This window comes from Acomys minous (genome assembly GCF_964271855.1).
Source record: "Acomys minous genome assembly, chromosome: 9".
Classification (NCBI taxonomy): domain Eukaryota; kingdom Metazoa; phylum Chordata; class Mammalia; order Rodentia; family Muridae; genus Acomys; species Acomys minous.
This window is the reverse complement of record NC_140490.1, coordinates 6707800-6733832: the sequence shown is the minus strand read 5'-3', so window position 1 is coordinate 6733832 and position 26033 is coordinate 6707800. Positions and strand designations below refer to the sequence as shown.

General features: G+C 50.2%; 1 protein-coding gene across 18 annotated transcripts in view; it reads right to left on the bottom strand.

The window, feature by feature from the left end:
* The window catches only part of CAMK2G (calcium/calmodulin dependent protein kinase II gamma), a 59579-nt gene that overhangs the window by 11032 nt on the left and 22514 nt on the right, over positions 1-26033 (bottom strand). For 6 of the 18 annotated variants that reach the window (XM_084794963.1, XM_084794954.1, XM_084794966.1 and 3 more), the window contains 12 exons: positions 25653-25707; positions 24738-24803; positions 21581-21653; positions 21341-21443; positions 20794-20877; positions 20251-20345; positions 19518-19640; positions 15841-15924; positions 15559-15601; positions 13189-13251; positions 11188-11231; positions 1986-2018 (listed from right to left, as the gene is read on the bottom strand). In XM_084794963.1, the coding sequence (XP_084651089.1) occupies positions 1986-2018; positions 11188-11231; positions 13189-13251; positions 15559-15601; positions 15841-15924; positions 19518-19640; positions 20251-20345; positions 20794-20877; positions 21341-21443; positions 21581-21653; positions 24738-24803; positions 25653-25707 (866 nt within the window). The remainder of the gene's footprint in view (positions 1-1985; positions 2019-11187; positions 11232-13188; positions 13252-15558; positions 15602-15840; positions 15925-19517; positions 19641-20250; positions 20346-20793; positions 20878-21340; positions 21444-21580; positions 21654-24737; positions 24804-25652; positions 25708-26033) is intronic. The other 12 variants (XM_084794964.1, XM_084794968.1, XM_084794971.1 and 9 more) reach the window with 3 other exon arrangements.

Here is a 26033-nt window from a genome sequence, read left to right as displayed (position 1 = left end):
CTCAGGTTTGACTCCCAGACCTCCCTTGCCCCCTGGTCTGGCCCAGAGGTGCTAGGCCTGAGACGGCAACTGTAATACTATGCAGATGGGAGCAATGGTCAGAAAGATGATTGGAGACGGAGAATTTGGAGGAGCCCCAGAGACCTAGCTCTCGAGGCATCCGTACTGCAGGGCTAGCCAAAGATTTGTTTTAAAGCATCTCTCCGGAAATTTCCGCTTACTCCAGGTGCCATGTAACTAGACCAGATGCAAAGAAATTCGGGATTTTCTTCTCACATTACAGGTGGAAAAGACGGTGACTTAAAGCAGAATAGAAACTGGGAACTCTGGTTCCCTTGCTGCCCTCCCCCCTAAAACACCAGCTTGAAGCCTGGTAAGAAAAGAGGAGAAAGGACATGAGCAAAGGACACCTGGCCTGCAGGGTGGTGTCCAGGGAGGAAATAGGTGGGATTCAACTTTGGGTATAAATTGTAGCCACAGATCCCAGGGACAGGACTGTGCTCGTCATCTTCCAGCAGATAAATCTTAGACTTGATCAGTTGGAAGTGAGGGCAGAGCTCCAGGGAAGGGCAGGCAAATCTCAGCAGTGTCTGGCTGCAGTCCCAGCACTGAGCTCCCAGGAAAGAACAAGCCGCCCAGCAAGCCAATATTCCTAATGGCAACATGACCACCAGGGATATTCCTTGCCTTTTAAGACATCATAGAGTGGCACAGCCAAGGAGGAGTGTTGAGGGCTAGAGAGGAAGGAAGAAGGCTGATCTCCAGTGTAGGGAACCACATCAAGGCTCTCTGCCTCTTCTGATTCCCTGAGCAGCTCAGCTCAGTCTCACTGGGTCCCAGCGGAGCGTCAGCCACAAAGGCGCAGCTTGATTGCCTCTCCTTCGACAGGCATGGAGACAAGTGTGCCTCTGTTCAGAGCGTTAAGTCAAGATGTGCTGATGGACAGAATGCATTTCTCCTCTCCAAGGACACACAGGATGCATCCAGACTCTTCTACATCTTGCCTAGAGGCCTCATGGCCAGATCTAAGCCGTAGAACCCCAGCTTACTATCAGAGGCCGAGATATACTCAAACTTGGCCTGAGGCATAGAACCTTGAGTCAATATCAAGTACTACAAGATGCTACTGAATTCTATAGGCTGGAAAGGAGTCTTTGTGTGTTAGTTTAAAACAAAACAAAACAAACAAAACAAAAAAACATACCAACTGCTGCCCTCTGTTCCTACCCTGAGGCAATGGAGGGCAGTGCTCCTACCTCAGCTACTGACGCTGATTTCCAGGTTGGGGCTGACCAGAGAAGGGTGCCCAGCCTGCAAAGTCCACTTGATGTTCACATTAAGACCTTTGCAGTGGGCAATAGATGAGCACTCCATGGTAAGACAGGCCTTATCTGCTGAGGGCTGAGCTAACACCCAAGAGTTTCATAATGACCAGGCTGCTGTGTTCCCTTGATGCCTCGTGCCCCATGAGAAAAGATGCATTTACTATAGTCTTTCAGTGTGGCTGGGTGGGCAGGCTACAACCTTGGACCTAGCAGGAAAATTGGATTTTCACAGGAGAACAAAGTTTAGAGACAACCATTAGCTCTTCTCATCACATGACTGTCCACTGACCGTCAGCCCCCAGGAAGCAACCGCTCATGCCTGCAGAACAGGCCTTATCTCCCGGGTGATGGTCTTTGCCTGTGTTTGCTGCCTTTTTCCAAAATCCCTACCAGCTTTACTCCTTGCAACGGGCTGTGGGAGGCCACCCAACCTCCACAGCAAGGAGTGCCACACCACGCCTTCCAACGCCCGTTTTCTGAGGTCACTAGGTGACCTTGGGCAATGGCCCCCGCCTGGCAGGACAGGCCACACCTGCCCACACAGCACAGACATGCAGTGAAGATGAGTGACGCACACGCACATGGCAGAACGGTCTGCATGGCTGGCAGGCGGGCGCAAGCAGCATGGAGTGGGCAGATGGGTGGGCAGGCAAGGCTCACCATTAGGTGCACGCTGGAACTCGACTTCCTTTTCTGGACACACCACAGCAAAAGGGAAAGAGAACGGGAAAGAGGAGGTAAGAAGAGAAGCACAGAGACATTGCGGGTTAGTGCACCAGCTTCGGCTCTGCATCAGGGGAGAGAGGAGGAAGGAGAGGAGGAGGAGGGAGAGGAGGGGGAGGGGGAAGAAGAGGAGGAGGAGGAGGAGGAGGAGGAGGAGGAGGAGGAGGAGGAGGAGGAGGAAGAGGAATCCCGGAGTCTAGCACCAGAGGGGTTAAAACAGTACACAGACCACAGGCACATCAACTCCTCCAGCCGCTGGAGAAGACCTCTTCTGTTGGGTTCACAAACACAGGAAATCTAATGTATTCTGGGAAGTATGTCTTGTTCAGTCACAAATGTATGTGTGTAACATTTGACTGCTGCAAAATCACAGGTCTTAGTTGATAGGAGCAGCACACTAACAAGGCCCTCACACTCTACGCTAGGTCTGTCTGAAATGGGATGAGCAGCTACCAGGGAAGGAGGGGAAGCTACTACAGGATGTTCTCAGCGTTAGTTAACACTGGCCTTCTGAACTCTGACCTCAATGACGCCATGAATGCTGTTTAGATAAAAGATGGTCGACTCTTTACGGCTAAGTTTTGACATTCTTTTCCCTGTCAGCATAGCCGTACTGGATCAGAAGATTTGCATGTTATACTGCTTTTTGTAACTACTAGAAATAGACACAGAGGCACGCTGGTGACTGAGTGTACGGTGATCAGGGAGAGTGCTGAAAGCCTAGCTAACTCCCCAGCCTCCACTCAATGCTCAGACCGCGGGCTCTGCGTGAAATTCAGACCAAACAGCACACTGAAGGCACACCAGAGTAGACTCAGGGGTTAAGGGTAATTATGACTTTGATAATTAGCTCACTGGGAGACAGAAGTCCCCTTGGAATATGTCTGTTGTTTGACTTTTGAACATTCACTTAACAACATCCAACACTACTCGTAGAGGGTTGTCCTGGGCATAATAAACATATCTGAGAAATGGTTTTTGTCCTCATGGGACCAACTTCCTACTTCAAGAGATGTTTTCTGGAAGGGAGCTACTAATATTTAAAGGAGTATTTCAGAGGATAATGGGGTATGTGGGAGTATGTGCACACGTATGAAAGTGTCATAATGAAACCCATCACTATGCATAATTTATATGCAAGACATTAAAAAGTAAAATTGTCCATAATTTGGATTTGAATTAAAGAACCTATAGTAGGCTTCCTTTTGCACTAGTCATCTGTTCTGTTTCGAGGCTGGTCCTGAACTTGTAACCCCTCTCAGCCTTGTGCAGTTGGATCACAGGTATGTGCCAGCACACTGGGCTTGTGTAAGCCTTCTTGTCTGTTTTAGAGCAGGGCTTCAAGCAGCTCAGGCTACTTTTGGCCGATATATATATATATAGTCAAGAACTGATCTGAACTCCTGACCCTCCCGCCTTCTTCACCTACTAAGTGTGTTACCATATCCAGTGTGCATTAGAGCCTTTCGGATATGCTCAAATATGAGATTTTTATTTCCAAAATTATCCCTCAAAATAAGGGCGCTACCTTACATGTGTACCTACCATGGTCACTTGTCTAGCTGTCTACCTATTACTTATCTTCCTACTTAACGGGATTCCAGGTGTGAGTCACTACCTTAGCTAGTACTGATACTTTGAAGGGTCATTCATTATCTTACCTGCCTTTGTATGTTCCAGAATGTCTTAACAGAAGCCTGACAGTTAACACCAGGTTAATAAAAACGTGCTGTGCTGACCAGGTTTGCTGAAGGTAGCTTTTCCCTAGGCTAAAACAGAGCACATGTCTCTAAGGTAACCCGAGAATCAGGCCAGGCACTCAGTCCAGGCCCGGCCTTGGTTCTGGTGATTTTCAGTGGCTGGTTGTCAGGGGCCACTGCTGTTGCTTTTACCCGGACCTTGCATTCAAATGGAAACCTTTTAGCTGCTGCCTCACCTCGTGGGTAATATGTTCTGAGCTTTCTCCTACCTGGGTCTGTTCTTCTTAAACTGTGCTACAGACAAAGCAACCACCCTTTCCCACTCTGAGGCTGTTTCCCAGTGCCCATCCTTCAGTTTCTCAGCCCATGTTTTCAGGGCTTTGCCCTCAGCTACACACAGCTGGGCTCCTTCTCAACCAGAACACCACAGCATTTGTTTAAATGTTTAAAGGACCATACCTGACTTCTATTTAAAAACTGTACATATATTTAAAACTTCACATAAGGCTTCCGGCCTCTTTTTCCATATTCAATTAAAACAAATACTCAAAGAGTACTTAACTAAAAACCTTTGCTTTTTTTCTTTTCTTTTTATTTAAAAATAAACAAACTTGAGTGGACACTCTGGCTTGAAATCAGCTAAATACCAAGCTGCCCAGAGGCCTCACAGGATCTGAGTGTTTATGGTTCCTATCAGTGCTGCCTTCAGAAGTGGAGCTTGCATCTCCACAGATGCTGGGTCACTCGCAGGAACCCTCAAAGAAGCCTGAACGGACCACAAGTTCTCCAGTTCAAAGCCATGGGATCCGCTCAAGCCACTGCGAGCTGCAGCCAAGATCTCGCAGAAACATCTGAGCAAAGGGAAGGGAACCTTTCTATGGGCGAATTAACTGAAGAAATCAGGGGAAAGAGCACTGGGAAGGGAAGACAGATTCTAGAAGAATCCGAATGCTGAAAGCACAAGACCTTCTAGGGGCTTTTACAGGCTTCCCTCATAATTCTGGCCATCGGCTCAAATGTCAAGAGAGGCCACATGGGCCCAATGCCCTGTGTTGTCTTCTCCGTCTCTCACGTTGACTACATGTTACCAAGTAAGAAAGTCCAACGGGAAATCTGAGGGGTTCCCCCTTCCCCCAAATTCTTATTATTGTTCTTCGAGGGTTTTTTCCATATCCAATTAAAAATATCTTTAAAAGCTACATGTTACATAGAATTTTATGCTGCACTTTAAAGCTAGTATTTTGAGTTACAAGTGGCTTTTTTGGAGAACTTGGTCTTGAACCCAGTATGTTGCCGAGGATAACCCTGATAACGCCATAGCTTTGATGACCAGGATGACTCCTGACCTTCCTACCTCCAAGTGCTGTGAGTGCAGGCATGTGCCAACTTGTCCACTAGTTTTCTTGTTTTTATTAGAGAATAATTAATTTGACTTGCTGATTAATATTAATGCATGGCCCAGGTGAAAAGTATGCAAAGTGGAGAAAAGCCACAATAACAGAAAAATGTTTAGAAACCTTGATGTTACCAAAATTCCCATCACTTAGCAAAGCTACAAATAAGAACCTCAGTGTGCCTTCTGCTGCTGGCGCTTTTCCTCCATTTCTCATATTATATATTGAGCAAGAAGCTATAGTTATGTTTTTAAAAAGATTTTACTTATTTATTATTTATACTGTACTCTGCCCCCCCCCCCCATGTACCCCTGCAGGCCAGAAGAGGTGACCAGACCTCATTCTAGATGGTTCTGAGCCACCATGTGGCTGCTGGGAATTTAACTCAGGACCTTTGGAAGAACAGCCGGTGCTCTTAACCTCTGAGCCATCTCTCCAGCCCCAGCTATGTTTTGTTTTAAAAAATAAAACTTAGGGGCTGGTGAGATGGCCCAGCAGACGACTTGATGCTCTTGCAGAGGACATGAGTTTAGTTGCCAGTACCAACATGGCAACTCATAACTGGCTGCTTAGTTCCAGATCTGTCTGAGGAAGCCAGGAAAGGGAGGGCCTTAGATCAGCTGCTGTAAGCCCAGAGGTGGGTGCTGGGGACTAAACTAAGTCCTCTGGAAGAGCGGCAAGTGCTCCTAAGTTCCAAATCATCTCTCCAACTCAAGACGAATAACCTTCTAATGGCCTATTAAATGGATTTCTCATTATTATTTAATCATTTATTTACGGCTGGCTTTTGAAATAGTTTCCAATCTTTTCATATAATGTCATAGAAAACATCTTTCTGCTTTCAGCTTTTCCTATTTTTATTACTTCTTTAGAATTCTTAGAAAAAAAAATTGCCAGAAGAAAAGGTAGGGACATCTGTGACCCCATGTTTTTACTACGGCACAGTCCCCTCCCCCTTCCCCGACATGGGGTTTCCTGATGTAGCCCTAGCTGCCCTGGAACTTACTCTGAGGACCAGTCTCCTTGTTTCAGTTTGTATTTCCATGATAGAAATGAGGCTAAGGGCTAGAGAGATGGCTCAGTGGTTAAGACGCACAGCAGAGCCAGGCTCTTCCAGAGGTCCTGAGTTCAATTCCCAGCAACCACATGGTGGCTCACAACCATCAGATAATGGGATCTGATGTCCTCTTCTGGCATGCAGCTGTCCATGTAGATAGAGCACTCATATACATAAAAATAATAAATATTTAACAAAAAAAAGAAGAAGAAATGAGGCTAAAACTTGCCATCCTGATCTATTTTCCATCTTCAGATGATCAATGGATCTTCTTAGTTTATTTTTCTATTTTTTTTTTAAGAAGTAGGAATTATATTTGTTAAACATTTCAATAAAAGGTTCCACGCCTACCATGGATATTCTCCTGGACTGTGTGCTGTGTCTCCCACACGCCCTGCCACCTGCTAGTGCTAAAGACTGGGCATGCTGGGCAAGTGTTCTACGGCTGATCTAAAGTCCCAACAGTTGTAGTTGATCTGTTAACTGGTCACTCCTTTCTTAAAACACTTGTTTCTTGGCCTCTTACCCCATCACAATAGTGAAACCGTCTCCTCAGATAAAAAGCACAGCAGGGCTGGAGAGATGGCTCAGAGGTTAAGAGCACTGGCTGCTCTTCCAGAGGTCCTGAGTTCAATTCCCAGCAACCACATAGTGGCTCCCAACCATTTATAATGAGATCTGATGCCCTCTTCTGGCATGCTAGCTCAATTGCAGGCCGAATACTGTACAAATCAATCCTTAAAAAAAAAAAAGAAAGAAAGAAAGGGAAAAAAAAAAAAGCACAGCACTACATATGGGGTGAGACGCACAGCAGAGCCAGGCTCTCCACACATGCTCCTGTTTGCTCAGGCAGTCTGCACACACAGCCTTCTCCTCGGCACTCCAGTCGTGTCTAGCATTGCTGGACATTTCTTCTCCAGCATCTGCTCTTTTCCATTTCCTTTGAGGAAATCTTTTTTCGGTACCTTCATAACATATAATTCCCATTTTTCCTTTTATAATATCCTTGAATTTTCATGGGACTTACATTCTGACTTATATGGGAGAAGAAATGCATTAGAATTCAGTGGGTTCTGTCTCCTACCCATGCCTCTGGCATCTAAATCCCAGGCTACATCCTGAAATTCCCTTTTGAAAGATTTATTTATTCTTATTTTATGTGTATGGGTGTTTTGCTTTCATGTATGCCTGTGTACCACGTGTATGCAGTGATCACAGGGACCAGAAAAGGTCACTGGACCGTCTGAACATGAGTTACAGACAGTTTTGAATTGCCACGTGAGTGCTGGCAACTGAACACAGGTCCTCTGCGAGAGCAAAAAATGAGCCATCTCTCCAGCTCAAATCAGTACTTTTTTTGGTTCAGGTGTTTTTGTGTGGTGTGGGGAACCAAACCTAGACCCTTATATATGCTAAGGAAGTGCTCAATCACTGAGATACACCCCTGGCTCTGGAGTCTGTATGTATTACAGCTACCTTCTTAGGTTAATGTTATATGGTTATACTAGATAGCTATCTTTGAAAGTATTATCTTAAAAGTTTTGAGTCTGTCAGAACTCAGTTCACAAAGATGGATAGGCTGGCACACACCTATAGTCCCAACACTTGGGAGGCAGAGGCAGGAGAATCAAGAGGTTCAAGGCTAGGGAAGGATGGTTTCCTGGATTATACGCCATGTTTCCCAAGGCCACTAAGAACATCTCCATCAGATCTGCCACCTGCCCCTTCATCTCAGTGAGATCAAAGCAGAACTCGTCCCACTTAAACTGACAGTTTATTCGTTATCATTTTATTTTACCACTCAAGCCTGGAAATCTTGACACTAATGGGTTTTCTTTCTTTCTTTCCTTTTCTCTATCTTTCTTTTGAGACAGGGTTTCTCTATATGGCCCTGGCTGTTGATGTAGATGAAGTTAGCCTCAAACTCAGAGATCTACTTACCTCTGCCTTTTTTGTTTTTGTTTTTCAAGACAGAGTTTCTCTGTGTAGCTCTGGCTGCCCTGAACTTTTGCCTCTCCCCTTTACGTGCTGGGATTAAAGGTGTTAACCACTGTGCCCAGCTAATTCTTCCTGAGACAGTGTTGCGCTACCTGGCTCAGGATAGACCTGAACTTTTGACCTTCCTACTGCTGCCTTCACAGTGCAAATTAAATAAGAACGCACGCCAGTGCCCATCCTGTGGATTCTTCTAAAATCACCCACACCCAGTGTGAGCTTTTTGGGCACACCTTTAATTGTAGCAGGTATTCCCTGTGTTACGGGTGTAGCTGGACCATGACTTAGGCAGTGCCTGCCAAGCAATGAAACTCAGGGCCTTGCTGTTCTATACCACCAAGCTACAGAGCCCCACCCCTACAGCCCTACTCCTCCCTTCTGCAGCCCCGCCCCTACAGCCCTACTCCTCCCTTCTGCAGCCCCACCCCTCCCTTCTGCAGCCCCGCCCCTACAGCCCTACTCCTCCCTTCTGCAGCCCCGCCCCTACAGCCCTACTCCTTCCTTCTGCAGCCCCGCCCCTACAGCCCTACTCCTCCCTTCTGCAGCCCCGCCCCTACAGCCCTACTCCTTCCTTCTGCAGCCCCGCCCCTACAGCCCTACTCCTTCCTTCTGCAGCCCCACCCCTACAGCCCTACTCCTTCCTTCTGCAGCCCCGCCCCTACAGCCCTACTCCTCCCTTCTGCAGCCCCGCCCCTACAGCCCTACTCCTTCCTTCTGCAGCCCCGCCCCTACAGCCCTACTCCTTCCTTCTGCAGCCCCACCCCTACAGCCCTACTCCTTCCTTCTGCAGCCCCGCCCCTACAGCCCTACTCCTCCCTTCTGCAGCCCCACCCCTACAGCCCTACTCCTTCCTTCTGCAGCCCCGCCCCTACAGCCCTACTCCTTCCTTCTGCAGCCCCACCCCTACAGCCCTACTCCTTCCTTCTGCAGCCCCGCCCCTACAGCCCTACTCCTTCCTTCTGCAGCCCCACCCCTACAGCCCTACTCCTTCCTTCTGCAGCCCCACCCCTACAGCCCTACTCCTTCCTTCTGCAGCCCCACCCCTACAGCCCTACTCCTTCCTTCTGCAGCCCCGCCCCTACAGCCCTACTCCTCCCTTCTGCAGCCCCGCCCCTACAGCCCCACTCCTCCCTTCTGCAGCCCCACCCCTACAGCCCTACTCCTCTCTTCTGCAGCCCCACCCCTACAGCCCTACTCCTCTCTTCTGCAGCCCCGCCCCTACAGCCCTACTCCTCCCTTCTGCAGTCCCACCCCTACAGCCCTACTCCTCCCTTCTGCAGCCCCGCCCCTACAGCCCTACTCCTCCCTTCTGCAGCCCCGCCCCTACAGCCCTACTCCTCCCTTCTGCAGCCCCGCCCCTACAGCCCTACTCCTCCCTTCTGCAGCCCCGCCCCTACAGCCCTACTCCTCCCTTCTGCAGCCCCGCCCCTACAGCCCTACTCCTCCCTTCTGCAGCCCCGCCCCTACAGCCCTACTCCTCCCTTCTGCAGCCCCGCCCCTACAGCCCTACTCCTCCCTTCTGCAGCCCCGCCCCTACAGCCCTACTCCTCCCTTCTGCAGCCCCGCCCCTACAGGCCAGCCCTAATTTTGACTGTTTTTCTCTCTTCTCTATTAAAAAAGGGTTTTTTGGTTTTTCCCCTTAAATCGAGATAAGGTTTTTCTATGTCATCTCGGGCTGGCTCCCTCTCATTACCCTTCCACCTCAGGCTCCATGCACTAGGGTGAGAAGCGGGTGCAACCAAGCCTGCCTTGCATCTTTCTACCATATATAGCTTGTACTCTAGTTGGACAGAGAACACCAATACGCACGACAGCACATACCCATGTACTTGTTGTTTTTAGGCTACAGAGGCAATGCTGTCTCATTTTTAAAGAAAATGCATTCAAGTGTAAAGGTGGGTGGGTGGAGGTGTTTTCCTGTCTTGCCCTCACCCCCTCACCACCAACTCCATACCTTAGAGACGATCACTACAGGGCTCATCTTCCTGTGCCCCTTCAGCTTCTTCCTAGAGCTCCCTGGCCTGGACCACCTTGTGGAGCCCCCTTTTCCTGTCTGCTTACTTATCTTGCTCGTGCCTAGTGGCATACCCCACACCACGGCAGCATGTGAGCGTGTGAGTGAGGCTAAGCTTCTCTCCTCTGGCAGAAAGACACAAAAGCAAACATGCGGAGAACGAGGGAACGAGAAAGGAGCAGGGAGACACGTGTATGTAACTCAATTGTGGCTAAAAGCTCCTGGGCAAAGGCCCACTTTATGCTTTTGTCAGAGATTACGGTTGAGATAGTTTCTTGGTCTGAAATTCTCTAAAGTGTCAGTCGGTGGGTCTGCAGATGGAGTGAATCCCCGCTATCCAGTGCCCGTGCCCTGGACACTTTCTGCCTCCGACGCATCTGTGTGCCCCTTATCCTGTGGGCATCTCCGGCCACTTCTTTCATCTCAGCCAAGTCCCTACTCCAGGCCCTCTCTTATTTCCTGACTCGCGCAGGAAACACTCCTTTACCAGACAGAAATGGGCTGTGACACACCAAGTCCCTTTGCTTAGAGAGCCGTGAGTCTCTCAGTGGTGTCTGATTTGGGACCTGGAAGCGGTTTACAGAAAAACACCAAAAAGACAGCAGAGGCTTCAGCCTCCCAGTATGGTGCGCTGCCTGAGTTACTACGGCACGCACTGGCTTACTTCTGATTAAAAGACGTTGTGCAGACAGGGTCAAGATTAACCAAATGGCTCAAACAAACCAGAAACCTAGCGAGTGCAGCCCTGGAGATGGGGCTGGTGTATGGGAGTGAGGCTCAGCTCTGACAAACTGTAACCAGGACCATTCCCCCAACACATGCCCATCTTGCTAAGTTGAGGAGCCACACATCCCTTGTTCCCTCTCAGAGCAGCAAGGACAATGCTCCTCAAGAAGGGGCACGGCAGGCGGGGGGAGAAGGTGCCTAGAATCCCTCAGCGGCTGTGGGGAGAGAAGCCAGTCTCTGGAGACACACCTACCTTGACACCGCCATCTGACTTCTTGTTCAATAGGCTTTTGGCAGCTGTGAAAACAAAGAGGCAAGTCATGTCTCCTGCACCACATCCTCTGTTCAATCTGGCAGCCAGGTCTGCAAGAAACTGCTGAGCTAACGAGGGGCCGAGAGCCTTCACAGGAGCTCCTCTGCAGGAGGCGCATCTCGAGGGTTTCAGAGCCATGGCACTCTAGGACCTTCTTGGCCATGACGAGGGCTCAGTAGAAGCAGACGCCCTGTGCTTAGGAAGAGACACCACACTTGGTACGAGAGCGTCCTGGGGCACCACCGGGAGGGCTGTCCTCAACAGCTGCTCCCGAGGCCTGGAAACAGAGTGCCAGCGTGAAAAGGTGAGGGCTCCATCCCTAGACACCATAGAAGTCCTCTCGATGGAAGGATGCAAGACATCTCCGGAATTTTCTCAAGAAAATAGTATCACAGTTCACGAAGGAGACCAGACGTGAGGACAGACAGTCACAGACACAGAAACCAGGACCACCTACAGGAGGGTTTTGCCAAGGGGCTGCAGCCTTCACTGGGCAGGACCTCACCAGTTTACTGGGCTCTAGCTATCGCCTTCCCCATCTCTGGATTCACGAGCAGGAAGGATTGCCTAGAGTTGTGAGCTGCCAAACAGATTCCAGTCAGCCATGGGGTGACACCAGAAGGCCACAGAACTCATAGGAAGGCAGCAGACAGAGAGTGGTAGAGTTCTGGGGGGCAAGGGGAGATAGGACCAGCCCAACTTTGATCCGCCTGGCCACTCTAGATTCATATCTTGGTTCTACCACTTGCTAGCTGTGTTCTGTGCCTGACCATGAGTGAGTTATTTAAACACTTCAAGTCTCAGATTCTTTATTTATTTAAGATGAAATGAAACAGCACCCAGGTCACAGGACAGTGGTGGGGCTCCAACGGGGCCATGCCTAAACAGCACTTAGCACAGTGCTTGGCACGTAAGAGCCATTGATCAGTACCATTGCTGTGGCTACTGCCACTGCCCTCTATTCTTCAGGTGGGCCATTCCTAACTAAGCCATGTTTGATCTTTTTCCAGTGAGAGAAAGACCATAACTTCATCATGACATTTTGATTCTCAGATTAAAAAAAAAAAGAAAGAAAGAAAAAAAAAGGGCCTTTATCCTTATCTCCAGTCACGCTGTATGTGGACGAGAAAATGTTTAATGTGCTTATAGCAGTAAGCCTAACCACCTACTGTTAGATGTGTCAGCGGGTCCTCAACTCAGGATGCCCACTAGAATCACTTGGAAAACTTTAGAAAACACTTATACTTATCCCATGTGCTAAGGATTCAGATTTTGTCCGGGGTGGGACCTTGGCATCAGGGTTTTGTTTTATGAGTTCCCAGGTGGCTGGTGGTCCTGTATAGGCAGAGCTGAGAACCTACAACATTCATGTTCTTAGGTATCTCTGTGTGATTTGTTAAGACAATTACAGAGATGAGGGAATTAGAGGCGGGAGAGCTGACAGGATTTGCTCAGTGTATGACAGGGCTAGAATTCAAGGCAAGGGACGGCTGATCCTACAGATCCTGTACTGCACGCACAGCCTTTCAGACCTGGAAGGTTATAAACTTCAGGCTTCACAATTTTGAGGCTTTCTCTGAGGGGGTCTTAAATGGTGCTGCAGAAGTTTAGTTTTAGCACCAGACAGCTTCAGGTGATGCCCAGGTTTGTTTGAGGTCAAGCCCTTGGACCACCTGGAGGAAAGGCTTGTACTGCCCAATTCCAAGTCCCCAGGCTATTGCCTCCTGAGAGTTGGCAAGCGCCCAGCATGCACGGCTGGTTAGGGGCCTTCATAACATCAATGTGCTTGCAGATGCCAAGTTAGGTGGTCCGTATGGCATGCCCATCTCAGCCCGCAAGCATGGGACTCGCCTCCCTGGTGAGTGGGCCTGGCATGCTGGCCCTACTGTTGGGGTGGCAGGGAGCCAAGGCAGGCGGTCAGGGAGGACTCATGCCACGTACCTTGCCCGGCCAGGCCGGCGGCGCTCGCGGCAGGCGAGGCGGGGGCGGAGCTCTGCCTGCCAACTGAGGGGATACAGTCTCTCAGTGCACAGAGCTGCCGCAAAGCCACGGGGGCCAGTCAGCAGCGAGCATGCCCCAGCATGAGGCGTAGGAACCGCTGGCCGCCCACGCACAGCAAGGCCCGGGTGGCATGGCCAAGCCAGCTGAGCTGGGGTAAAGGAGGCACCAGGGGGCAGACTGAGGAGACAGGAGCAGCCAGCCCTATACAGCAGTCTGGGGGCCTGTGAGGCTTGGACAGGCTGAGGAGAACACCATGCCTCTACTTCATGGCAATGGCTTCATCGCTTGTCCCACGGTCACTTCAAATTAAGAGCCTGCAGGTAAAAGCCTGACCTGGTGGGAGGCATGTACCTTTTCTGAGGAAACCAAGCTCTGGTTTAAATGAGCCTCTTTCTAGAGTGCCCGGAGCACAGGACACTTCCCACACTGCATTCCAAGTAACAGAGGAGCTGGGGCATGGGAAGGCTCTACACAGTCCTCAGGCAAGCTACCTTTATGGCTAAGCCTTCCTTAGACCCTGGACTGTATCCCTCTAAGGAGTTAGCAAAGAGAGGTAGCTCTTTTCAGTCTGTGTCTCACTGTGCGCTGAGGATGGAGATGCCCAAGAAAGAAGCCCCATAAACAAAACAAAGGCCATCTAAGTTACATGTCAGCATCTGCCCAACTACTGTACCCCATGGATCAACTTGGGAAAGTCTGGTTTGTGCTTAAAGAACAAAGTGACTATCCTCCATCACACCTGTAAGGCTCTTTCTGTAGCCTTGTCCTCACCTGCCCCAAATTCAGGGCAGAGGAAGCCAACATGGAATGCTGGCAGGATTGCTTTGTTTCTGTTGTCCCTTCTGACCTAGGGTAAAGTGAGCTCAAAGGCCAGAAGGCTCTTGAAGGACCAGTCGATGTTCCTTCCTCACAGGCCCGACTGCCAGGATCCAGGACGCTAACTTGACTTCCTGAAATGGAGAGGGAGGCTGACATGCAGCCCGAGATCAAGGGACAGGGCACTTGCTTCTGACGGGCCAGACTACACAAGAAGCAGCAGCCTGTCTTCAGGTTTGACTTAGAGGAGAGAGGGAATATCACTCTACAGGCTGCATGGAAATGCCCTTGAGTGTCCTCTGAGAAGGCTCTGAGATCAGGAAAATAAAGCTGAAAGTCCTTACAGGATAAGGAGCACTAGGGGGCGGGGTGGGGGTGCCGGTACCACCCTATCTCTATGGGAGCAACAAGCCACAGGCTCCTGCTCTCCTCCTGGAGGAGGGGCCATGACCTTCTTCTAGCGTGAATTGAACATAGGAATAAGGCTCCAGACCAGGGCTATCCTGGGCTCACTATCCAGTCCCGGCATTCTGGAGCCCTGCGGTCCAAGGGCAAGAGTTTGTACAGCCCTAGCTCTCCAGACTCAGGCAGGTTCCGGCAGGACCTGAGTTCAAAGTCGCAAGCCCTGCCCAGAATGGCCGCCCGTTGTAACCGGTGGGTGGCTGGCACTCCCTCACAAGCCCCTCTCCATGGCGGTGCAGGAAGTAAGCAAGGGGGGGGTCTTGTTAGAAGGATGAGAAAGGGGGGATCTTTAACCAAAACAGCGAGGCTGGGGGTTAGAGGAAGGGAAGACAAAAGCAAGCTGTGTCTTCAGTTAAGTCTTGACACTAATCTTTCCTCACAGAAAAGCCACTGTGCTCCCAACTGAGAGCCAACAATGAAGGTGAGGGTGAGAACAGGGCTGAGGGGCCTGGGATGTCTTGCATCTTAAAAAAGAAATGCCAGGTGTGATTTACACATTGCTGACCCAACTCTGCCAATTCCTCATGCAAATTAAGTGAGTTCCTTTACCTATCCAGCACCAATGCTTTCACAGAGAGCATTGTAAGCCTCGGTGAGAAAGGTTTAAACACCTCGAATAATTCCTATCAGGCACCTCCTCTTGGACACAGTGAAGTAAGGATGACCTTCGGTGGGTGCTACGGAGAAGGCACATGGTATCTCGTCTTTCTTTTTCCTCCAGTGCATTCTCCAATACCCTAGGCTGGCTAAAATCTCAAAGCACTGAAGAGTCCTTGGAGAATTACAAACAGGAGGCAACAGGGCACAAGGGGAAGCTGGGCAGGCTCCCCTTGGGCGGGTCCAAAGAAACAGAATTCATAAATTGGAGCCTCAGAAAAGCCATTCCCTGGGTAAAAGAAACCTTCGGCACCTGCCGTCAAACAGGATCCTCGTTCACCCTGCCCGACACACCTACGCTGCCCGGACTGGCCAGACTCCATCCCTGTCCCACTCACCTCGGCCGAATTACAGCGCACAGCTGGGAACACATACCTGAAAAGTTCCTGGAGACAAGCATGGTTGTGAGGATGGCACCCTGGGGAAAGAAGAGGATGCCCTGAGTTCAAATGGACTTTACGCCAGGGTAGCCTGGCCTCCGGCAGAAGCAGCTCCCACCCACAGCCTAAGGATTTGAGTTTTCTGGTGCCCCAATAGGAACAGCCTTCTCGGTTCAGTTCCAACAGGAGGCAGTTGCATACACTGTGGGGTCAGGCAGGAGCTGCGCTGTGAGAAAGCCTGACTTTGAGAGGCCGGTGGTGCAGAAGTAAGGCTCACCTTCAGTTTTCTCCGGGCGTTGAATTTGCGCAGGCACTCCACCGTCTCCTGGCGATGCATCATGGATGCCACTGTAGACCGTTGCTGGAAGCCGAACAGACAGGTCCATGAGATTCCCCGCCACAGGCCCTCTGACCTCCTGACCCTGACTGCTGTGCCAGGATGGAGTCACACACCCTGCTACCCCAGTGCTGACCAACTCAAGGTTGTGTGAGGACAATCTCCACACGAAAACCGCCGATACTGACGCTGCCCAAGGGTGCAGCAGAGCTTTCCAAAGGCAGCCGAGGATGACAGGATCTGGTGAGGGGATCCCCGTCCAGTGACTTCCCTTGAAGCAGAAATTATCTTTGTTTTTTTCTGAGACAGGGTTTTGCTGTGGTAGCCCCAGGCTGGCCTTGGACTCATGGGCCTTTGACTTTGGCTTCTCAAGTGCTGGCCTTATAGACAGGCACCACCAGGCCCTGTTCTTTTTTTCATCATTTTCGGAAGAATTTTTTTTTCTATGTATTTGTCTTTAACTTCTTTGTCTTCTCACTATAGTCTGCATTTCCTTGCTGACTGAGGATCATAACGTAAGCATCATTTACTGTGCAGTACTATTATAATATAGTGATGTCCCTGAGGGCCACCGAGAACTACAGGACTGTAAGGGGTGGGGCCCGTGAAAATGGCCTCCAACACACAGTAGTTGTGTGGTTCTTGAGCGCCTGAATTGAGCTGGCCATCCCCCTCCGGCTGCTATCTCAGTCAGCCATGCTGGAAGTAACACTGGGGCTTATAGCCTCAAGTACATAACCCTTGCCTTTGCTCCTGGCCCCTCCTCTTCCTGGTTCCCACAGAATTCTCTTCACCTTCTCTACCTTTCCCCACTCCTTTTTTGTTGGTATAAATTCCCCAGAGAAATATGAGGCCACCGTGCATGTCCTGCTTCTGTGTGTCGTTTCATACTAATTTTCCAACCCGCAACCCAGGGTGGACCTCTGACCTAGGCTCAGAACCCCCTCCCTCGCCTTGCTCGCCAAACGCATCCCTCTTCAGTCAGGCTCCCTCTGTATTAGATTCTTTATTAGATTCCAGCTTCCATCAAACAAAATCTTCCCTTAAAAAAAACCACTAGAATTAGAGGCTGGAAAGAAGGGGAGTAGACTTAAGGTATGGGGGGGCAGAACATAGGTAGGCATGTGCTAAGTTACCACAGTTCCCCGTGGATATTTATTTATATGCGCAAGTGCATATTGACAAGGAAAACACAAAGCTTCTTGAGCCATGTTCTTCCACTAAGGAATATCAGGTGCTCGGCCCCTCTCTGCCCGGCCTCCCAGCCTTCTTAGCCTCACTTCTCTGGAGACAAACACGTTTCTCCCTATCGTGGTCCACTGGCTCTATGAAACTGCGGGGCCATGGCCTCTCGTCGGTCAGAGCTAGTGATTCTTTCCTGTCTTGTCAAGGACTTGCTCAGCGTCTGGCCCACATGTTTTTTAGTTCCTGTGTCAACCTCTCGGCATGGCTTGTGCAACCAACCCTCCCTGACCCTCAGTGTGAGATGTCAACCTCTCGGCGTGGCTCGTGTGACCCTCCCTGACCTTCAGTGCTGAGATGTCAACTTCTCGGCGTGGCTCGGGTGACCCTCCCTGACCCTCAGTGTGAGATGTCAACCTCTTAGCGTGGCTCGGGTGACCCTCCCTGACCCTCAGTGTGAGATGTCAACCTCTTAGCGTGGCTCGGGTGACCCTCCCTGACCCTCAGTGTGAGATGTCAACCTCTCGGCGTGGCTCGGGTGACCCTCCCTGACCTTCAGTGCTGAGATGTCAACCTCTTAGCGTGGCTCGGGTGACCCTCCCTGACCCTCAGTGCTGAGATGTCAACCTCTCCCGTGGCTCGGGTGACCCTCCCTGACCCTCAGTGCTGAGATGTCAACCTCTCCCGTGGCTTGGGTGACCCTCCCTGACCCTCAGTGCTGAGATGTCAACTTCTCGGCGTGGCTCGGGTGACCCTCCCTGACCCTCAGTGCTGAGATAGAGGCCACCTCTCCTCTTGCTGAAGCAGCACAAGCTCACAACAAGAACCTGCTCAGTACAAAAACAATTTCATATATTTCCAAATCCTCAGTGTCACCCATGAAGAGATGACAGGCTGCATTTCCAGCTTTTTGTCTCTACAGCACCCTCTCTTCCACATTCTATGCCCTCTTTTCAGTGCTGGCATGGAACCCGGGGTTTCATGTCTGCCAAGAAAGCATTCTATCACCAACCCACATGCCGAGACCACACTGCCATGCTTCTTACTCGCCACCAGGTGTCTCAGATGGCGGCTTTTTTTCTTTTTCAAGACAGGGTTTCTCTGTGTAGCCTTGGCTATCCTGGACTCGCTTTGTAGACCAGGCTGGCCTTGAACTCACAGCGATCCACCTGCCTCTGCCTCCCAAGTGCTGGGATTAAAGGTATGCGCCACCACACCTGGCTATAACACCACACTCACTGTTTACGAAACTAAGCCACTGTCTTTTCTCACAGTCTAGTTCTTCTGGGCCTACAAGCATCTGCTCACTGACCGGTAAAACCGAGCGCTACCCATCGACTTGCCCTCTCCTTCACTCCTCAAGCCCAGACACTACACCTCTCAGATCCTCTTGAATCTGGACGGCACACCCACTCCTCCTCCATCTTCACCCTCAGTTAAGACCTCACCTGGCCTTGCCCAGATACCTGTGATAGCTTCCTGTCTCTCTGCCTCCAGCCTTCTACCTCATCAGTCCCGTTTTCTACGTAGCTTTCAAAGGGACACAACATGCAAATATCACACTCTCTTTAAAGCTTTAGAATAAAATCACAAGTCTTTAGGCAGAAGCTGGTGCGTCATGAAATCTTTTTTTCTGCCTAATTCCTTCGCAGTCCCTGCCACGGTCTCACTGAAAACCGAACTACATAAAATTCCTTACAGATGCCCACTTCCTGTGGCCTCTCCCTGTTGCCATGTTAAGCTCAGTCTGCAGATAACATACAGGGGACTCTCAGTCACCTGCCAAGAACCAGGACAGAGACCAACTTCTCCACAAAACCTTCTGTGACCCTAATGCCTACCAGGGGCACTTGTTACATTTTTTGTGTGTTTGTCAGGCTATAGGCATGGTTGCTTATTTGAAGAACTGCCTAGTGACACAGCACAGAGAGGCCATCAATAAACATGGGAAACGACAAACAAACAAACGCATCCTCACTCAAGATGCTATGTTCCACGAGACCCTTTCCTTCATCTGACAACCTCGGTTAGAACTTGACAGACCTGTGTATGAAAAACACAGGTATCTACCTAAACCGACAGCCTATGGGTTCCCAAGAACTCAGCTCAAGAGTGTTACAACTAAGCCTCGGGGGCCTGTTTCAATACTTCAGAAGCCTTTTTGTTTATTCACTGTGTCCTGGTCAGAGCTGAGGTCCAAGTACCTGTTTTCCACCACCTGTCCTAATTGAAGAGCCAATCACAGCCTCACAGCAAGTGACAGACAAGTAAACACTTAAGAGCCCTTTTTGTCTCCCAAGTCCCCCTGATGACATTTGGCCTCGGACTCCACTCACCCCGCTGCCCTCCTTCAAATCCTGTGCAGGGACTATAAGGCAGTACACGAGGGCTGCCGCCCCAATCTCCAAGACCAGGGCGGGGGTAAAGACACTTACACAGACCCATGGGTGCTTCAGAGCCTGGTCAGCTGTGATGCGCTTTGCCGGGTTAATGGTCAGCATCTGGTTGATCAAGTTCTTAGCTTCAGGAGTGACCGTGTCCCACTCTGGTGATGGGAACTGAGGAGCAGGGGCAAGGGAAAGGGAGACACTTGTGAGCCTTGTGCCCTGAAGGGTGGACTCTCTTCACTCTAACTCCTGTAACTGGGTGCTCTGCGGTGCCCAGGAGTTGGAGAAGTCCTGGGAATACCCCAGGATCTGTATCAACTTAAGGACTTGGAAGGAAGAGCAATAACGGTTAGAATGTCAACGCAGCAGATCAGTGAAGGAAAGGGTCTCCGACATTTTCTGCTTCAAGTGTATCTTTCTACCAAGGAGAAAACAGGCTTTGCAATGTGCCTAAGATACCAAAGCAGTGGAGGGAGCCTCCAGAGCTCTCCCTGTGTGACGGAACATTCCATGTAGTTCCTCTGCTCTTTGCAGAAATAGACCAAGGGGCTTCAGTAAGCTCCTTATTTTTACAGCTAGCAAGGAGGATTTTTTTAAATCTGTTCCCTATAAATCAGGTGGCAAGAATTGAGTCCTGTATGCCCATCCTTGGGTCCTCAAAGTCCCTTGACACCCTGTTATCAAGTGACAATAACACCACACTCCCTTGGACAGACCCTTAGGGGCAGAAAATCTGTCTTCCGGGGAATGCCTGCTCAGCTCTTAGAAAACCCGTCCTTACATCGTAGGCTCCAGCTTTGATCTGCTGATACAGCTTGTGCTGATCCTCATCCCAGAAGGGAGGGTAGCCCACCAGGAGGATGTACAGGATGACCCCTGCGAGACAGAACACACAGGTCACTGGGGTCAGTCACCTACCCCTGAGGAACCAAGAAAGGCCATGCAGGGCTCAGAACCACCCAGAAAGGCAAGAGCAGGCCAGAGTTAGAGGTGGATGCCAGCTGGTAATGCCGTGCCGCTGGTTCTTCCTGCTGTGCCTCACTCCTTATGTCACCAGCCACGTCACAGAATTCTTTAGGTACAAGCTATCCTCTAAGGCGTGGGCAAATCCTTCTCCAAGAAGGATGCAACATAATCCAGGAAGTTACTTGGAGGAGGGCATGATGGGAACAGTGCTCCCAAGGGAACGAGAGCCAATGCCATGATTTCACAGACAGCAGGCACTTGTAGAGCCCAGAAGGAATGAAAATGCCTCTTTGTTTTGCCATCACAGGAAGCCGAGGGCCCTTCACACCAAAAAGCTCAGGGTATGGAATGGGCTTACCGCAGGCCCAGATATCCACAGGTTTTCCATAGGGATCTTTCCTCAAGACCTCAGGGGACAAGTAACCTGGGGTACCAGCAAAACCTGTGGAAGAGAGAGCCATACTGAACCCACTTTCTCTCTCAGTAAGTCCACATCTCCAATTTCTCCCCGAAGCCCTTCTAAGGCCTGTTGCTTTTACTATATACGCTCTCAGCACCCAGGCTGCAAAAGATGACAGGCTGGGCTTGGTGCGCTGTCTGGAATCTAAATCAGAGGGCAAGTACTTGTGCCTACCAGGAACTCAAACACCTCCCTAGAGGTAACAAGAATGCAGCGCTGACAGCAGCCGGAGTCGCTGGACTGAGTCATAGGGCCAGGAGGGACCTCGGTGTCGGGGGCCCCCCCAACCCCTCCCACCCACCCCCCCACTCCTGCCACCCTCCTCCACTTTCTAAAAAAGCCAGGACCATTAAAGGCCTGACTTCTCCTTCTGGAAGGAGGAAAGCAGACCGGGAAAAGGAGGAAGGGCGGAGGCCGCATTCCGGGAAGACAGGGTCACCCTTACCAAACCAAGCCTGCTGCTCTCCCTGCACTTCGATGGCGAGGCCAAAGTCAGCCAGCTTGACCGCAGCACCCTTGCACTTGCTCGCCAGCAGCAAGTTCTCAGGCTGCGGAGGGACAAGGAGAACCTTAGGAGGCCTCACCCTGGAGCCCAGGGGGCGCCTACCCTGGCCTCACGCAGCACCACTACCTAGCGCCAGGTGGCGCCAACGAGCCACAAGCAGGAGGCAAAGGCAGTCAGTACCTTCAGGTCGCGGTGGACAATGTCATGCTGGTGGATGTGGTTAACACTCTCCAGGATCTGATGTATACAGTGGCTGAAGGAGCAATACAAGAACTGTCAGTGCATGGCTAACTCGCCTCAGCGAAGACCACCTGTGTGGACCACACTCACCAAACAAGAAGCTAGAACCCTGGGCCTTTAACATTATCTAGCTCCACATATTTTATTTTTAATTGAAAAAATAACTTTTGAATTACCATGTGATATTCGGATACATGTACACCACCTCAAGTATTCATTCTTTCTAGAAAGTGAGGACATTTAAAATATTTTTTATACGTTTTAAAACATTGCCAGGAGCTGGGTGTAGGTGGCACATGCCTTTAATACCAGCAGCTGGTAGGAAGAAGCAGGCAGATTGCTGAGGTTGAGGCCAGCCTGATCTACAGACTGAGTTCCAGGACAGCCCGGGCTACACCAAAACAAACAAAACATGACTAACTATAGCCACCTGCCGTGCAACGAGATGCGGGGATCCACTCCTCCCATCTGACCACCCGCTCTCCTCTCCCCACCCCCCCCCCCCCACGCTGGACGCTGCTGACCAACACTCCTCTTCCCCTCTATGACATCATCTTTTTTAGATTCCACATATAAGTGAGATCATGTGGTATCTGTCTTCCTGTGCCTGGCTTGTTTCACGTAACACACTGTCCTCCAGGTTCACCTATCCTGTCATAAACGACAGAATCTCCTGGCCTCTGTAAGGCTCAATAGTATACAACTATTCTTTTTTTAATCCATTCATCTGCTGATGGACACTTCATTTGTTTCCATATCTTGGTTATTGTGAATAATGCTGCAATGAACGTGGGTGTGCAGACATTTCTTTAACATACTGATTTTAATTCTGTTGGGTATTTACCCAGTAGTGGGGCTGCTGGATCATATGGTAGCTCTATTTTTAGTTTTTCCGAGAAACATCCATACTGTTTTCCAAAAACGGCTATACTAATTTACAATACCAACAGCGTATGAAGGTTCCTTTCGCCTTCTTTCTTCCTCTCCTCTTCCTATTTGGAGGTAGCGCCTTCCTGCTACGTAGCATGAGCTGGCCTGCAAGCTGCTACGTGACGCAGGCTGGCCTTGAACTCATGATTCTTTGACCTCAGCCTCAAGACTGCTGGGATTACGGGTGTGCTATGCCACTCAGCTAAGAGCTCTCTTTTCTCCTCACCAACACTTACTTCACAGGGAGGGAAACTGAGGCCCAGGTGGGTTTCCCAGACCGACAAAGCCTTAATTAAGGCAGAGACTAGAATAGATGTCTACTCCAGCTTATTTTGACTACAAAGGTCCAAAACAACCAATTTGTTTTCTAGAGATGAAAGATGCTAAATATCCCTAAGTAAGGTGAGAAACCCCAAGCGCTCTCTCCTCAGAAGCAACCCTCTTCTTAGAGGGGAAGCTTATCCGTAACCTGGGAAGAGAGCGAGGATGGACACACGTCTTCACGTGTTCAAACACTCCCTGAGCAACTCTTAAGGTGTTTTCTTGTACTACCTAAGACATTAACTGCTCTAACATTTCTCATCTCATAAGGAGATAAGACAAGCACACAGATCCTTTCCAGAAATAACAACTAAGAAGGCTCTAACAGGGTGTCCGCAAAGCATTTCTGATGCTTCTACACAGAAAAAGGCAGCCTAGATCAGAATCACATTCCGGTGCTGCTTCTTAGAGCAGACTGTCCACTTTGCACACAATCCTGCCAGTCCTGTAGTCAAAGCCTGGTAACAGGTGTGAGCGGCCCAGAGCAATAGTTTCCAAGTATGGGTGAGTGTGCCCTCCAAGAGACATCTGGCAATGTCTGGAAATAATTCTGTTTGGCACAACTTGGAAAAAGGAGAAGCTCGGGGATGCTGTCACGTTCTCTGTGTGCATAGGAGAGACCTTCATAACAAAAATTATCTGTGCTGAAGTTCAGGCCCAACGAGGCTAGAGAAGACGCCCTGTCTGCAGCCTCCACCAGGTGCGCAGGGCAGGTGTGCTGGCCTGAGTGGCCTGCACTTTGTTTCTCTGAAATCTGGTACTAAGGCTCCTATGACAACCAAAGGGGTAGTGAATGTTACGAGACCTAGAGACGGGCTCAAGGCCTCCCACAGCATAGAGCCCAAGAGTTTGCCAAAGGAACTTTAAGACTGAGCTGCAGAGGCGAGTCTCCACAGAAATGTATAATTAGAACAGAGCCCGGCTAGCAGGGAGAGCCTTCTGGCCAAAAATGGCAAAAGTGCGAAGTGTCCCAGCAGAGCCAGGCCAAACCCACTGGTACAGCCGCCCCCCCCTGCCCCCCCAAGCTTCCCGAGCTATCCCCGCCTCCTCCCACACAGCCTGGTCCTCCCGCTGGCACTGGAATTCATCTCTCCACTTGAGAATTCTTCCTCAGGCTGAGGCATCTGAAGTTGATCAGCAAACATCGGCTGTTCAAGGTTGAGAAATTCGTGAGGAAGCTGCACTCCCCCACTCTCCACAGGCAGCCTGAGCCACCGCATGAGCCAGATAAGCTGTAGGCAGGGGAAGAGCTAAGGTAGGCAAGGCAGGCCACACCAGCACCTGAGCCCTGTGAGGCAGGTGGACTGTGCTGTGTCGGGGCTAAGCCATGGGACCTAGAAAGCACTTCCCCAAGCTGAACTGGTAATGGTGGTAAAGTGACAAGGTGACAAAAGCTGAAAGCTTCCGAGGAAGCTCTCCAGTTTCAGGACAAAAAGAAAAAAAGAAAAAAAGAAAAAGAAAAAGAAAAGATGCTTTCTCCGTCTCTGATCACCCAGTCCCCTGTGTCAGGACCTTGTATACTCTAGAATTTGTCAAAAGAAGGAAGAGGTACAGAGAGGAGCCATTGGGCATGCTTGTGAGTACATAATAATGCAAATTTTAAAAAAGTATTTTTAAGGTAATAGAAAAAAAGGAGACCTTGAAGAGGTTTGATTAATCTGGGGGGGTTTCAATTTTTAACTTCTTATACTATGCACAGAATGCAGACCTACCACAACTTTACAGACCCTTATCCAGACCAGAGGCCAAAGACTATCCAAGTAAACCACCGCCCCTCCCCCTTTACCAAATTAGACAGGACATTATTTCAAAGGGCTTCACTCCAGACAACCAAGGGTTCTCTCACCTGGCGTCAGCTTCACTGTAGTACTCTCTGGCCACAATGTCTTCAAACAACTCCCCTCCAGTAACTCTGTAACCAACAGAAGACATGGTCACCAGGGCTGGGCTCCACAGGCCGACGCCAGCTTCCAGCAGGTAACAGAATCACACAGCAAAACAGCTTTTAGAGCCACTCCAACTCCCAGCACACTTTGGGAGCCCAGAGCATGTTCAGTCCTTCCAAGGCACAGAGCTTCTCCATGGGCTAATGGGCTCTCCCCTCCTTCCGGATGGTTCTGGTCCCATGACCTAGGAGAATCGCTAACACCCAGATGGTGATGAGCATACAGAGACCTAACAACAATACCCCAAGTCACAGCTTTACTGAAACCAGCGGCAGTGCAAGGGCAGACCCTACTGCTTAAGCTGAAGAATACGGAGACCACAGACAACAGACATTCAACCACCACAGTACCAGACAGGGCTTCCCAGGAGGTAAAGAGCCACTCTTAAGACACTCAAGAACAACTAAAGTAGGAGAGAAGCCACTGGAACGCAGGTCATGTCTCATAAAATCTACCTCCAACTTCCCAGAATTTTTACGGACATGCAGAGAGTCACTATTTGATTTCTCCTACTAGTAAGGAAAACACCAAGAAACAAACAAACATCTGCCCAAGGTAGGCACAGAACAGAAGGGAGGGAGCAAGGCCACCCATGGGCCCTGGCTCTAGGAGACAGTGAACATCAGAGCGCTGAGGCTTAGGGAGTGGCTTCGGGCCGGCACACTCATCCCCCTAGAAACTCCATGCGTCCTTTTCCTCAAGCAATGGGGAAGGACCCCCAACAGAGGCTGAAGGCCCATTTTAGCCTTTCCCAAGCTTTCATCTTCAGCCAGCTGGAGAGGAAGGTCCCCATACCCTCAGAAAGTGGCACTTACAGGTCAAACACGAGGTAGTGAAACCCTTCTTCAGAAATACTGTCATGGAGGCGCACTGTAAGAAAGGAGATGGGAACAGAGATTAGCAGAAAGGAACTCAGAAATCCTATTCTCTGTGGCAACCCCACCCAGCCCCATCCTGTCAGCCTCATAGGGCTGGCTTCTGAAGATGCTGCAGGGAAAAGTGGCAACGTGCCTAGTACCCGTCAGGCCGTAGGTACACAGCCACAGCAAGAGACTAGCGCTTGGTTTCCACTGCAGACTGAGGCAAGAGATAGAAATCAGTCAGATGGAGAAAAGCCAGAGCTCCCTAGAGGGGCCAGTCCCACAGAAGGTGCACCTAAGACATGAGGCAGGGCACAGGGACACACACTGACAAGA